Source organism: Anabrus simplex, chromosome 8, assembly GCF_040414725.1.
Source record: "Anabrus simplex isolate iqAnaSimp1 chromosome 8, ASM4041472v1, whole genome shotgun sequence".
In the NCBI taxonomy this organism is placed as follows: domain Eukaryota; kingdom Metazoa; phylum Arthropoda; class Insecta; order Orthoptera; family Tettigoniidae; genus Anabrus; species Anabrus simplex.
The window spans coordinates 237,181,247-237,197,154 of NC_090272.1; the positions used below are offsets into that span (position 1 = coordinate 237,181,247).

A 15,908-nucleotide genomic window follows, 5' to 3' on the forward strand; every position below is an offset into this window, starting at 1 on the left:
TTAACCACGATGGCGCCGAGCGTTGTGCTTAATATATTTTACGAGGATGTTAATATGTTTATTTAATGTATAGATAAGTGTATTGAGTTGTCAATATGAGACGTTCCAAGAGTGAAGTTATCAAATCAACCATTAGTTCTTATTTGAAACGACGCCGATATTCTGTATGTATATTTGACAGTTGTATTTTATTGCATTTTAGTTAGGTTAGGTAAGAAACTTAGTAATTGATTTTAAACATTCTATTTAAATTACTTTTTGTATTTCTTTTTACATTTTCTTTCTGTTACGGTTTTTATATTGACAATGACTCTTAAAAGGTTAAAAATCTGTCTATTATCGAAAATAGTGGATTGTTACAAGTATCACACCTGTTGAATTGGCCAGATAGTTAGCTGGAATGATTATGGAGTAACAGTAGAGGAATTACGTGTTCTAGATCCATTTTACACGTAATATTATAGTTGGTGTTCCGATTTAGTTCTTATACATGAAGCCTCCCTCTTTATTACAGGATGTTGAACAACCTTGCTTCTCTGGCATCGCTCAGCCAACATATACAGGACAACAGATGGTTTTAATGGCAGCTGTTGAGAAGGAGACTCTTCAACCTAATTCTATATCACTTGGGAATATGGGCAATGATGCTGCTCAGGTTGATCAGCAGTTTACCAGGTTTAGTTACAAATATGTTGTCATATTTTAAAATAAAAATACATGCAATTTGGCCAGTGTTTACCTATTTTTGTAAGTTAATACCTGTATTGAAAAGTTACTACACTCTGCATATAAGTAACATTGCAGTTGGTTTTCTTGTTGTGAACTGTGTTGCAGCTCTGCTGCTAACAGTGCTATCAACTAAAGGTACAGAATAAGACAAAAGAGGTGACATTGTGATTACTCTTGAAACTCAAATCTGAATCCCCTGCTTTCCAACTGAGTGATTTAACTCAGTGTTCGTAAAATTTCTCGTTTTCACGTGGGGATCACTTTTAAATCATCGCTGAAGAAACAATACCACATATGTGACAGTGCTCTTCCTATCCATTATTTTCCTTTGGACTTGTCACACCTTCCAGCCACATATGGAGTTGCAGTCTATCAGAACAGTTTTCATTGTTAATTTTCTTAATGCTACAGTGTAAAGGAATATGAACCTTACCGGACCATACTGTAGGAATGTATGTTTACATCAAATATTTATGCACTTCTATACTACACTGTATTTAAGTTTCATTTATCTTTATCCAAAAGTGTGGAAAAAGGAACTCGGCGTGAATTGTTTTGATGGACTGCATATCCATATGTGGCTGAGAGTAGCGGTGTGAAGAGGAGGTGGCCCTTCTGTTGATTAAATTGGATAATATGATTACAGCGCTCCTCCAGTGATCTCCGGAACTACCAGTGGAGGCAGCGCAGTTACGGAGCTTCGGAGGTTAACCGGAGGGCTGCCTCCTGTTTGCAGCACTAGTTCAGACTGTATGGTCCTACTGGGCTGTAATTTCAAACTTATGCCCATGAATGTTGGCACCCTATAAAAAGTGTTGCCTACATACACAGAAATTGATCTATAGACTATCACTGATATTCCATATAACACCGTATCCCTTACCAAAAAGAAATAAAAAAATGTATAGTCATTCTGAAGAATGAATGCAAACTCACATTAAAATCTTTTATCATAAAATTAATTATCATCAGCATATTATTCATATCTCATTTAGGTGCAAGCCTTGTGAATAAATGAATTATATCTATGTAGGTTCAGTTGTTTCTCAGAAAAGTGTAGGCCTTGCCCGTGAAGAATTTATACAATACCCTGTGTTTATTATTATTATTATTATTATTATTATTATTATTGAAATATTTGCATTACACGGTGTCAGAATACAGTAGGTTCAATTTACACTTGAATTCGCTTTTAATTTCTGGATATATGTCAAAAACGCAAAAGATGTGACCAGAAATATAGGATGATTTGTTAGCAGCTGACAGAGGAGTTCAAGTCTGTAAGTGTTGCGCTGTAAAACATGGCACAGTTGAATCGGAAAATATTACAAATCTTATGTGGAATACCATGTAGAGGAGAGATGTGTTCACTGCAACAGCCAGGGACCCCTCCCCTCTCTCGGTACTTGCCACGATCCCCGCCTTTACCTAACCGCATTGTCTTGTTTAACCGAGTTCAATAAATCATGTGGAGTGTCAAGGGTTTGTGTGTTATTACATGCGCTTTGCAAATAGTTCAGCGACAACAAACCGGGAATTAAATATATAAAGGGGGAGATTATACTCTGCTGGAAACAGAAGATGCCAAAGAAGGAATTGTAGGTGCCGTGGCGACTTGGCGTCCGGGATTATATATAAAACATAAAGCATTTCAGTATAATACAGTAGTGAAGCACGGGTATCTTGCAAGTAATTTATATATAAGAAACCATAAAGGTCATCTGCTAGATCTCGCCAGAATCCTTCGTGTTGAGCCTCACTGGAATAACCTCTCCGAAACCTGAATTGCCTTTTGTCAAACTAGTCAGTAATGTTTGCAAACATGTGTAATATAATCAGAAAAAAATACTTTCCCAAAGTTTAAATGCAATACATGTCAAGCTGACTGGCCTGTAATTATACACTTTATGTTTATCACTCTTTCCTGTTTATATTGGGGTTACTATAACAACTCTCCATTCGTTTGGTGTAGCTTCCTTATCCAAACAGTATTCAGGTGAGTATTTTTGTTATGATATACATCCCAATCCATTTCCTTTCGTGTACCACGAACCTACTACGCTGGCGTAGCAGAGGGAGAGGTGATACTCCCATGTGACGTGTGCCAGGTGGCGGATAGGGGGTCCTAACCAGCTTGCCGGCTGACTTGAGAGAAATAAATTACCTTTCACGGACCAAACACACAATCCCATGTGGGTTTTAGACGCAGACAAAGAATACACCCATGGTATTCTCTGCCTGTTGTAAGGGGCGACCAAGGGATGATTGTATTAGAACCATGAAACTGCTTGTGATTAGTACCACCACGCAGGGAATACCATTGGTCATTTTTACTTGCGCGTAGTATCACTATGTTAGGTACGAAATAGGTTTGTGATTAGTAGAAACAGAGTGCGTTGCCGGCTTCTACAGTACCTGTGATTAGTACACTTTAGGAGCGACACCATGGTGAGCTAAACCATGGTTCTGGCTTGCCTATGATTAGTACCCACTATATGAGGAATACCATGGGATAGTGCGCGTCCCTGTGGTTAGTACACGTATGTGATGAACACCATAGGTTTGCGTTGCCTGTAAATGGCGCCGTAATGTGCGAAACACCATAGGTCTGTATTCCGTGTGTGAATTTCATTACCTGTGAGTAATACCGTACTGTATGGAATACCACAAGTCTACACTACTTTTGATTAGAACCGCAACATGATAAATACCATGGTTCTACTTTCCTAGCGATAAGTACCATTATGAGGGGCCGATGACTTGGATTTTGGACCCCTTTAGACTAAAAGCATCATCGATTTAGTATTATGCTATAGTAATACTATTGTTTCGTGTCAGTTTCTGTCAATGCGAGACATTGCGGGTTGGATCCACTGATTGTTTTAAATTCATATCCATCCATTCATTCTTCGTCCTCACGTTTTGAATTCTGGTCAGTGGGGGATTTTGGACTTTTAATTTATCATTCCATTTTGTCTTGTTTCGTACTATTAGGGGCCGATACCAAGATGTTAGGCCCCTTTAAACAATAAGCATCATCATCATCATCAACCTTTAGTGTATCCTTAGAAATCTTAACAATCCCAGCTGCTTTTCTACATTTTTAACTTTTATGTCTGTTTGTAAATGTTTGTATTACAGGTAAATTTCAGTACTTTGCCAGAATTCGTTGCCTCCTCTATCTGGACATCATCCTTATATCCAATTATCTCTACATACTGCTGACTGTAAGTCCTCACATATACATTCCTTGTGTTCATTAATGATTCCTTGAAATTTCCTTCCTGGAATCTGTTTCTGCTTTAATTTACCTATACATTTCCTTCCATTTTTCTCTAACATTTGTATGACTACCAGTTATGTTTACCATAATGTTTTCCTTACCTGACCTTTTTGCTAAATTCAATTTCGTAGTAAGTTCCTTAAGTGTTACCTTACATCCACAACCCTTCCTAACTCTAGTTCTTCCTAAGTGTCAATGATGATGATGATGATGATGATGATGATGATGATGATGGTGATAATGTTATAGGGAGGGGGTGAAACCCACTGTCAACACATAACCTATTCCTGTCGAATAACACCGAGGGATCTGTTCAGAGATTAATGTCTCCATCAGACAGACGAATCAACATCAAAAGTGTCATATGACCTCACTTAGTATAAAACTGCAGAGAGGTTTGGAATTTAACCCAGACTTTCGACACTCAAACTAATGATTAGAAATGTTATTCCACCAACGGGACTCAAACAAACTAATCATGGTGTCAGACCATATAGACACGATGCCGTAATGATCGTGTCCACCAGGCTATTTGGATTTATGCTGGTGAAATCAAGTCTGAAATCAGCACCTACATTCAGTCAGTTTCTGTATTTTGTTTTAATTTCAATTAGTGATGAAAACCCATCTCTCATGTAGATAACTTATGTAGAAGTAAACTGAATTATTTTTTAAAGGCCTACTTTCTTGTCACTGGCATTGACATCCAGAAATTAACCATTCATTTCATTTGAAGTCTGGTGATGTTTGAGAAATCTGAGAAATCTTTCATTCTTTTTCCTTCTCATTCATTTCACATTACAGTAGGGCCCACGAGAGTTGAAGTCTGACGTTTAGCGCCACCGGCGAGAAAAAGTTGACTAACGCTGCTCGAAAATGGCCTGTTGCTATGACAACGATAACAGAGTTGCAACATTTTAGGACGCTATAATCACGTGGATTGGCTTGCTCTCAGTCACTTTTGTCGTTCATATTCTGACTGATTTCTTTTCTCGATGAAGTATCGTCTTCCTATTGTGTTTATTATACCGTAGTTTATTCCTGAATTGTACAGGTACCGTTAACAATCCGAGTTAAAAAAAACTATCAATGTGGGTAGTGTTGTTCTATTCTGTGATTAACATGTGCATTTGTTGAGGTTATTGTCAGAAACTGATGATTTTGTTAGTGATTATGAAATCTTTTATATATATCGATAATGTCGTGTTCTGTCTTAAATGCTGGAATTATTAACACTAGCTTAGGAACCGGTCAAGGGTAAATGAATTGTATTAGGCCTAGGCCTACATGTTTTATTAAACACTCAGCCTGTCTGAAAGGGTGGTAGGCTGCAAATGGAGGTAACTATGACAACGCAGCGTACTTCGTAGTTACAGCTTTCGCCGCTCACCTGCCAGACTTCAACTCTCGTGGGCCCTACTATAGCGGGCATGCCTCTACCTATCAGTGGCTTTTAGTCACGCACTTGCTTCCTTGCTCTCTGTGGCCCTTTGTACTTTCATATTCTTTTGCATTATTGCTGATCTTGATTTGATCTCCTCCTTACCGAGCAAGTTCGCCATGTTGTGCAGCTGTGAACTTGCATTCGGGAGATAAGTTGGTCCCAACCGCACTGTTGGCAGCCTTGGAGATGGTTTATCTTGGTTTCCCATTTTTGAAACCCTGTTTCTGTAGCTTAATTAAGGCCACGGCCTCTTTCTTCCTACTCCTAGCTCTTTCCTATTCCATCGTTACCATAAGACCTATCTGTGTCGATGCAGCGTAAAGCTAATTGTAATGATCTCTTCCTTCCCGTATAAAAGAAATCCATGTATTGGGTTAATGTTCAAAAACTACTGACAGATGTACAAAGCCTTAAAACTTTGCAGGAATGATCTCCATAGCAGCTCTCTTTACACTCTATGCATTCAGTTAACTGCTCTTGGACTAAACTTCCACATGACTTCCTTATTTTTGGCTGTATCGGAAAACGGTATAGAAGGAAAAATCGCCATGAGTTATTTTTGTACAAAACCAATCGTAAGAGAGATACATAGAGTTTTGTATTTTAGCCCCCTTCTGAATCACCCCCTCATGCTGCAGTTTTTTGAACAACTTGTAACAAAGACCATATTCAACCTTATTCTAAACTGAATACCAAGTTTCATTTAAATGCTCACATCCATTTTCCTTTTGATGGTGTAACAGACAAAGACTGACTCGTTGGCTGAATGGTCAGCATACTAGCCTTCAGTTCAGAGGGTCTCGGGTTCGATTCTGATTAATTATTCTGGCTCGGGGACCGGGTGTTTGGGTCCGTCCCAACACTCTCTTCTTCACATTCACACAACACACTACACTACCAACCACCACAGAAACACACAATAGTGATTACATCCTTCCATATAGGGTTGGCGGCAGGAAGGGTATCCGGCCGTAAAATAGGACCAAATCCACATGAGTGACGCAGTTTGCACCCACGACCCCACTGGTGTGGGAAAAGTGGTAGGAACAGACGAACAGACAAAAACAAGTATTAAACTGAATTCGACAATCATGTTAGCATTCTTGTTGGAAAAGAAAATTAACCGACTGGAGCATCACATTTAAAAGTAATGTAATCGTTGAAATACATAATCATATTAAACACAACACAGTTTCTCCCTTTTCAGGAACAAGTACTACACTGGCGTTCTAACGATGGCAGATTCAAGAACTGGAATGATCCCGCCTCAAACAGCGGTTAACTCTGCTTTGACATTTTCAGTTAAGTGTGCACACTACCCGTTCTTACCAGCGCCTCATAGCAGGAATCGAATAGCTGCAATACTATGATAAATCAATGTGTCACATACCAGTAGTTATCAGAACATGAATAAACCAGAGGAATGGCTCGCTAAAAAAAAAGAAAGTTATCAAACTCCCCAGCTACTTCCCAGCAGTATTCAAGCAGGTTGTTCTACTAGGCACGCAGCAGTAATGCCATCTCTTGGAGATGAGTGGGAGTAGAGAAGACAGATCACGTCACAATGATTAACAGTCAGTGTAATGTTATTGTTGATCAGTTTTATGGACTTCTGATATTGTAGACCTTCTTATTCAGTTTTCTTCCGATTCTGTGACATTAGAATATTCAGTGTAAAGGGAGTCCTTTTTCCTCCTTTCATGATGTTCCTTCATGATTTTTCTCATTTTGATAGTCATCTTTACAGTCTTCCTCGCCAATATGAGCTGCTGATCATGCGGTTTTCACCTTAAAAACACTACCATCGCTAACATGATTGAATATTATTTCCATATTAGCAATGTTTTGTGTCGACATGGATTAAACAACAGAAGTCTAAAGTATTAATATCTCTGTTATCGTAACGGGTATGGTAAAACTGTGTAAGACATAATTTAAATAACCGGAAATTGTATTTTCTATAACTTTTGTTACCAGTATCGATATGACCGCTAATATCGTAGATAATTGAGAATTAAATTTATGCCTTCCCCTAAAGTATCATTTCATCCAGCGTTGAATAAAATAATTTATAGCTTAGACTGTAGTGTCTTATTTTTTTTCTTTCTTTGCTATTTGCTTTAAATCTCCTTGTAAGATGTGTATTGTTTAATGTAACGCCTTGTGTAATATAAATGCCTACATCTTGCCTATTTCCCACATTTTGGCTGATGATGACGCAAACACAGCGTTGAAACTAGTTCCAAATGCAAATACATGTTATAAATAAATATAACATTTTTGTATTGAAAAGGTGGACCGTTTTAAGTTTTCCTATCACAGATAGGTCTTACGGCGACGATGGGACAACACAGGCCTAGAAATGGGAAGGAAGCGATCGTGGCCTTAATTAATTAAGGTACAGCCCCAGCATTTGTCTGATGTGAAAATGGGAAACCACGGAAAACCATCTTCAGGGCTGCCAACAATGGGGTTCAAACTCATTATCTCCCAGATGCGAGCTCACAGTTGCACGCTTCTAACTGCACGGCCAACTCACCCGGTAGTATCTTATTCTATGACATGAGTATCGACTAGAATTGATGAATTTCATCTTATTCCAATATCTGCGTTGACAAAATATCCAATTGTCAAGTGAAAAAAAAAAGGTGTGTGTGTTTTCGGACATATTCTCATTGCTTGGCAAGAAAAGTCTTACGACATAAATGATCGAAAATTGTGTTTTCTGTAATTTTTGTCATGTAGTGTTTATCGAGAAGACCACGTGTAATGTAGGTATTTTAGAATTCAATTTTAGGTCTTCCCCATAACTACCATTTCAACCAGCATAAGTAAAATTATTTACAGCCTGAATTGTAGTGCCTTGTTCCCCAACTTCACTTACTGATCATTAAATTCTGTTCATCCATTCTCTCGTGATGCACGCACACACATACATGCAGAGACGACTGAAAATTAAAAATTGCATTTCTTTCCTACTGTGGATACGGCTGATGCAGAAATGCATTATCAATAAATACAAACATCGCCCTTTAACCACTCTGAAAAAAGAAAAACCAAAAGTACTTTATTTTCTACCTTCACATTCAATGAAGATATTTATAAGGTCACTAACGTTTTTAAAAAACATGATATTAAAATATCCTTCAGAACCATCAATAATAACGCAACAATCTTACACAACTCATCTTCTATTAATAAAATTGATTGCTTTTCAAAATCCAGTGTATATAGGGTAAAATGCAACAGCTGAAATTTTACTTATGTTAGACAAACAGGAAGGAGCTTTAAAATAAGATACTTGGTACATGTTAATGTCCTCAAATACAATAAATTTTCAGCAGTTGGGCAATACATGAATGATTACAATCATAAATTTACTGATATTAAACATGATATGGAAATTATCAAAATTATGAATAAAGGACCCCTCCTTAACATAGCAGAGAACTGCTTTATACATCTAGACCAATATTTTAATCCAAATTACAATCTTAATAACATTTCCAGAAAAACTGAATATTATTTTTTACCTGCTCATTCACCTTTTCAGAATCTTAAAATCAAATAATCAAGATACGATTTTTCATTCTATTTACGGTGCTTTACTTAGGCAATCTTCCATATTCCCTCATCCCCGCCTTAATAACCTCCCACCTCACCCCTCTCCTCTCCTTCCGCTTCCTTTCTTTTCTCTTCTCTTTCTCCCCGCACCTCCTACACAAGACTTCCTTTGAACCTCATCTACTCCACCACCCATTCTCACTTCTTTTCTAGCTCCGCTCAGCTTATTACAACACAAAGTAATTTCCCATATAACATGTTCCATTTAGGTATTTTCTTCCCCCGTAACTTATCTCCTTCTTTCTTACCTATCATTTATTCAATGTCAACTGTACGGTCCGCATTGAACTGCAAATTTCTTACCACTTTTATTTAATTCTATATATATTAAGCCTCCACGGGCAACAACCATCGTCGTTCAAGATTCTAGAAACAGAAGAGCTTTTTTCTAGCATCATGCTTCGCATCCATGTGTACAAAATTTATGAACATCAGAAGACAGTGTGACAACAACTCAGTTGATCTTTAAATGGAAAGCAGCATCTCTTATGAGCTAGCCTATATTGATTTCCTTGACCAGCAATTTTAAGGATTACTTTTACAACTTTTTAATGTTATACGGCGCACTGGACGTTTTTATGAAACTCTATTTTTTAACATAGTGTAGCGTATCTCTCGATTCTTAAGCCTCTACGTGCAACAATCACCTTCCTTCAAGTTCCAAAAAACAGAAGAGCCTTTCTAGCATCTATGTGTTATTACTTTTACGAACATCTTAGGAAAACGACATGACTTCAGCTCAGTTGTTCTTTGAATGGATAACAGCATCTTTAAGGAGCCAGCATATATTGAATTCCTTGACCAGCAACTTAAGGATTTCTATCTTTAACAACTTATTTAATGTTGTACGGCGCACTGGACTTTTTATGTATCTTTATCATAGAGCTATATTTTAACATAGTGCAGCACATGTCTCAGATCTTATCTCAGTTTCTCACATGGTATGTACAATTTTGAGACCTTGTATGTCTTTACGTTGTTTAATTTATTTGATACTTATGTATTTAATTTGCTTTAGGCTGATGACCTACTGTTAGGTCGAAACTAGTCCTTAAACATATATGTAATTTAAACTCTGTATAGTTTGTATTGAAAAGGTGGACCTTATTAATACATTATTTTAACTCTATTGTAATCACAGTTCAGTACGGATGTATTATAATGAAATTTATTTCTTTTAATCCAGACACCACTTGCGCATAACACTACATATAGTCAAGCTAAATATTTTAACTCTGGTGTAATTGATGCAGTTATGCTGACAGTAATGAAGATTTGTCATTTAAATAATCACTTTTACAGTATTTAGGCCTACATTTTAATTTGAAGTACCCAACAACTCAAATATGTATTAATATTATCTAACCAGCACATATCTAGGTTATGTTAGCAGGGTGGTCTGTAAAAACGGCTGGGATTGGAATTATGTATATTACTTGGACTTTGGTAATGATTCTTTTATTATAATATTAATTAGTACTATAGTGGTATTGGCTGCCATGACTAAGAGTGCTCAAATCCTCTTTTCTTCATGATTACCGACAGCTATGGCTGCTCCTACACCCGTATCAGCTTTCGTACATTCGTCAACATTGGTTACGGCAGGAGTTTATTTGTTGATTCGGTTTAATAGAGAGTTTGTTGATACTTGATTGTCTAAATTTTTACTACTTATAGCTGGTCTTACTATATTTATAGCGGGCCTAGGAGCTAACTTTGAATTTGATTTAAAAAAGATTATTGCCCATTGAAAAGGTCCCAGGGAGAACATTGAGTAACTGTCAAAAATTTAATAAAATATCCATTCTTGAAGGGAAAGTGGTAGATGAAAACTGCATGGAATTTCCAAATGAAGAGTGTTGAACATATAAGAAAACATTTGCAATGAAAGTGGTTCTCATCTATGGAGTGGTTTTTTTTTTCTTTCTGTCTTTATTGGACAACTGTTTCTTCTTCTTGAGGCGCCTTCTCCTAGCGGAGGTTGGCGGTCCACATAGCCAGCTCTGGACGCGATGTTGCAGCATGGAAAGCATCTTCTGAAGTGCAGTTGTGCCATCTTCGGATGTCCTTCAGCCATGAATTCTTACTCCTGCCAACAGACCTTTTCCCCTGTATTTTACCTTCAATGATGAGTTGTAATAGCTGGTACTTCTCGCCTCTCATAATGTGCCCTAGATATTGGGTTTTTCTTTTTTTAACAGTAAGTAATAGTTCTTTTTGTTTCTTCATGCGATGAAGGACTTTGTCATTTGAAATTTTCAGCACCCGTGGTATTCGGAGTAGGCGGCGATATAGGTACATTTCAAAAGCATCAATTCTTTTTTCTAGATTTTGGTCAAGGGTCCAGCTTTCACATCCAAAGAGAAAAATGGAGAATACATAGCACTGAATCATTCGCATTCTTAATTACACACTGTTTCATGCTTTATCAAATACCTGTTCACTCTCAGAGGACCACTTGTAATCTGCAGATCATAGTTTTCCCAGTTCTACTGCAATGGTCAGCATATGATGGAGAAACATTGATGTGGAAGAGACTGTCTTTGCAGACATCTGTCAGTCAAGAACTATGAATTGCTGTGAAGCCATTTGATGCCAAGTGTCAATCATACCAGAAGGTGACTACATTTTTAAAAACATAAATGTCTTTAGAGGATAACTTCTCTTAAAACAATCATGAAAGTGCTGATAATGAGACCAGACTCAAGCCCAAATCCCTCTCTCTCCAAACAATTGCAATAACTGACTGCTAATTTAAAAAAAAAATTGATCCTGTAAGGAACTTGGCAGTTCGATTCAGGATCAGTCCGGTGGTGTTTGAAGCATGTGTCAGCCTTGTGCTGGTAGATTTACCTACACATAAAAGAACTCCTCTGGGACTTAAATTCTAGCGTCTCTGAAAACCATAAAAGTAGTTAATGGGACATGAAGCCATTATCATAAAAAGGGTTTGGTAGCTGGTTTTTGAACAGCATTCAAAACTCCTGGCACTCCATGTCGTTGTTGGCATGCTGAAGACTTCTGCTGGTGCACTAAGTTTTACTCGGCAAATCCATCCAGTAGAATTGGGCTATTGTTGCTAGACAGCTGTTCAGTTGGAATGTCAGAATTGGTAGCCAGACAGGCCAGCAGCTGAAGCCATGCAATTATTATTGACTTTTTTCACCTGCTTCCTGTGCTCTTCTTATGATGAGGGACAGTGGGAAGACACCCTGTACAATGTTCTATTGGTCTTATAGAGTCTCCAATAGAATCTGCAGTTGCTCGATGTCTGATTTCACAGAAGTAATTCAATTGATCTTTTAGGCCTTCCTTCTACCTGTCACAGTGACGATCCTGATGGCGAGTCTTCAGGGGGTCACGCAGGCAAGTATCCATAGAAGGCTAGTTGCTTTTTCCTCATGAATATGATTATGTCTTCCTGGTGATTGTAGAGCTGATTGTTGTGCCTGATCCTATAAGTATCAAACTCTTTTCATACGTGTCGTAATATCCTCCTCCCATACTTTCCTTTCTACTTTTCTGTGTGTGCCCTTCCTATTTATCAAGAGGCATAGAATACTGAGGGTCTTTCGTATTGAGTTGTAATACTTGAACTTAAGGTTCTTGGAAAAGTACATGGAAATATAAGTGCTCCTGCAAGAGCGATAGGTCCTCTCCAACTTGGCCCATCTGGTATTTATGGCCCTCATTCTCATTTCCTGAATTTCACTCTTCAAGGTACTCGACTCCAGAGACTTTGCATATGGTGGTGTCTTCTGGGAGGCTCGCTTTGTGTTAGTCATGACTCACTTTTACATATGCTGATCACAGTTGGTTGTAGTTGCTATACTGTAGAGGCTCTGTAGAGGGTGATTGCCTTCTCTATGTTGCCTATTAAGATGAAGTGGTCAGCAAAGCTTAGGCAGGGTACAGTGAGGTTGTCTTTCTTGTATCCAATCTTCAGTCCAGCTCTTTTTGGTAGAATGACAGTCCTTTCTCTAATCTTCTGTAGCACGCAGATGAAGAGGATGCAACAGTACTCTTCTTATCTAATTCCTGTTTGGAAGGAAAGCTCTCAAGAGTGTATCTGTATGGATTCTTCATGCTTCAAACGCACACTAATGCATCTCTATGTCCTATATGACTTTTTTGTTCAGCTTCCACAGCCGTCCATAAGCAACTCTTTTAGCAGCGTGTTGACACATACAATTCCTTGATGCAACCCCACAACAAGCTGTCTTTGGTAGAAAGATCTTTTTTTTTTTTTTTTTTTTGCTAGGGGCTTTACGTCGCACCGACACAGATAGGTCTTATGGCGACGATGGGATAGGAAAGGCCTAGGAGTTGGAAGGAAGCGGCCGTGGCCTTAATTAAGGTACAGCCCCAGCATTTGCCTGGTGTGAAAATGGGAAACCACGGAAAACCATCTTCAGGGCTGCCGATAGTGGGATTCGAACCTACTATCTCCCGGATGCAAGCTCACAGCCGCGCGCCTCTACGCGCACGGCCAACTCGCCCGGTGGTAGAAAGATCTGGACTGTGCAGTGGTCACATTAATGGTGCTGGTAAGTCTGTTAACCAGGTTAATCCAGTACCCTGAAAACTTTTCATTCAATATTTTGTAAACGGATTGAGCCTCCGTGGCTCAGGCGGCAGCGTTTCAGCCTCTCACCGCTGCGTTCCGTGGTTCAAATCCCGGTCACTCGGTATGAGATTTGTACTGGACAAAGCGGAGGCGAGACAGGTTTATCTCCAGGTACTTTGGTTTTCCCTGTCATCTTTCATTCCAGCAATACTCTCCACTATCATTTAATTTCATCTGTCAGTCATTAATCATTGCCCCAGAGGAATGCGACGGGCTTCAGCAGCCGGCACAATTGCTATCTTCGCTGCAAGATGGGGGCTTCATTCATTCCATCCCTGACCCGGTCACTGACTGGAAAACAGGTGGTAGGTTTTCAGTTTCATTTTGCAAACAGACTAAGTGAGCTGGTACCTTGTCATGTTGCAACAATATGTCATTTTTAAATAAACCTTTGTCTCTCAGCTGTACTATTAGCCTTGTCAAATCTATAAAAATAGGGCCAGTTGCAAGACCTTTCTGAAATCCATCCTCAATACACTGGGTAAGGTTCTGGGTTTGGTTAGTACATGATGGTCCTGGTTTGAAACCTATCTGCTGCATAATCAATGTACTCTTCACTGATGAGATCATCCTGGTGTGGTGTCTTACCTGGATACACTAATTAAAAAAAGTTAGGGAGTCATGCCAGGGTCTTGATAGCAAAGTTTTTGATCTGTTCATTCCTGATACTAACATACTGGTAGAATTCTCTGCTTTAAGCTGTTTGATAGTGTTGGTGACTTCCTCAGAGATAAACAGCGTATCCAGTCAGGAAGGTTGAGTACTCACCTCTTGGAATAGATGAGGGAGATTTATCTGCAAAAATTTATCGTGTTTCCCATTCAGGATGAGCTTTAAATGGATAATTAATAGAAATGTTCAAGAACTGAAGGTGACTAGAGCAGTTAATAGGATGGAAAGCCATAATATTTTTAGTAAAGGATAAGTATGGGTAAGCTGGACACTTCTGTCATGAATATAATCTTCCCCACATTAAAATCTAAATACTGAAAATTTTCATCAAAGATTGGTCATCATCCAGGCACTTGAGTGAAAATTGTACCTATCTAGGAGGAGTCTATGCTCTTAAAACATCTGGAATGTTAAACTTTTCATATTATTTGCGGGGGAAGATTCTCTCGTCTTTTGCTGTTGAGACATGGCAGTGTTATCTTTTTATGCTCCTTTTGTCTCCATTACATTTTCCCCCCACAAACGGCATATGACTTGTATAAAAATATTATAGAACACATTCCATTACAATTTTGTCTTATCTAAATTACATCATGCAAATGCTGACTCGGGTTATATTATTAATTTTCTTTTCCAGATTGAAGAACTGGATTGCTGAACTCAAACTGGACAATTGTCGTTATGAACTGGCCACTCTTCTGTGTCCAATGTTCTGTCACTTGTACCTGGAAATGTTAAGTGGCAGTCAACGGCAGGTTGCTAGTAAATTCTTCAAACGACATCAAGCACTCTTTGCTTCCAGAGAACACAGTCGAGAATTACTTGAAGAATTAGCCAGTATATCCAGCAGTCAAGATATCGAAACAAATCCATTAGTCAAAGCATTTAGGTAACATAGGTATATGAAAATTATACTGTATTTATTTCAAAGTTGTAGATATGTCCTTTTTTATTATAAAAATATTTCTCATTGTTATAGTCATATTTTTTGTTTTAGGTCATGTAAATATCACTTGAAGCTCTCTTTACAAGCAACAGTCTGCCTGCAGAAATACTTTAAGGAACACAAGCATTTGATTCTTTTGCAGGTTTGAACAAATTCTTATTTACTAAATTTTGTTGAAATATTTGGTAACAGATAGACTGTTCAAGATTGCTTGACCATTTTAGTAACCACTGTTCAGCATTCATTTTATTTGTTTAGATAATATTTTTCTTAATTTTTTCACTACTATGTTTTAGATATCAGATGCATGAAATAATTATAATTATCTTTACTGTGCTCAGAGTATCTAAATCTCAAATCCAGTGAATTGTTTGAAAGAATTTGGAGTTGTCTACATGATTGAGACTTGGTAGTTGAGAAGTTTAAACACTCAGGAACATTGTGAACCATTATTGTTTTCCAGGCTTGTTGGTAGTTCTTTAAAATTTGAAGGTTTCACTAAAAACTGTGTTTGGTGTTTCCAAGAGTCTGAATTCCAACAACTGGAGCTTCTAATTGGTTAGTCTCATTAAATTCAGAGTTC

At 38.1% G+C, this 15,908-nt stretch overlaps 1 protein-coding gene across 1 annotated transcript in view; it reads left to right on the forward strand.

Moving 5' to 3' along the window:
- Window positions 1-15,908, forward strand: part of LOC136878753 (TAF5-like RNA polymerase II p300/CBP-associated factor-associated factor 65 kDa subunit 5L) — a 79,088-nt gene continuing 63,180 nt past the window's right edge. Inside the window, exons 1-4 of the mRNA XM_067152210.2 lie at window positions 1-164; window positions 515-675; window positions 15,017-15,268; window positions 15,377-15,467. Coding sequence (XP_067008311.2) covers window positions 96-164; window positions 515-675; window positions 15,017-15,268; window positions 15,377-15,467 — 573 coding nt within the window. The 5' untranslated portion in view covers window positions 1-95. The remainder of the gene's footprint in view (window positions 165-514; window positions 676-15,016; window positions 15,269-15,376; window positions 15,468-15,908) is intronic.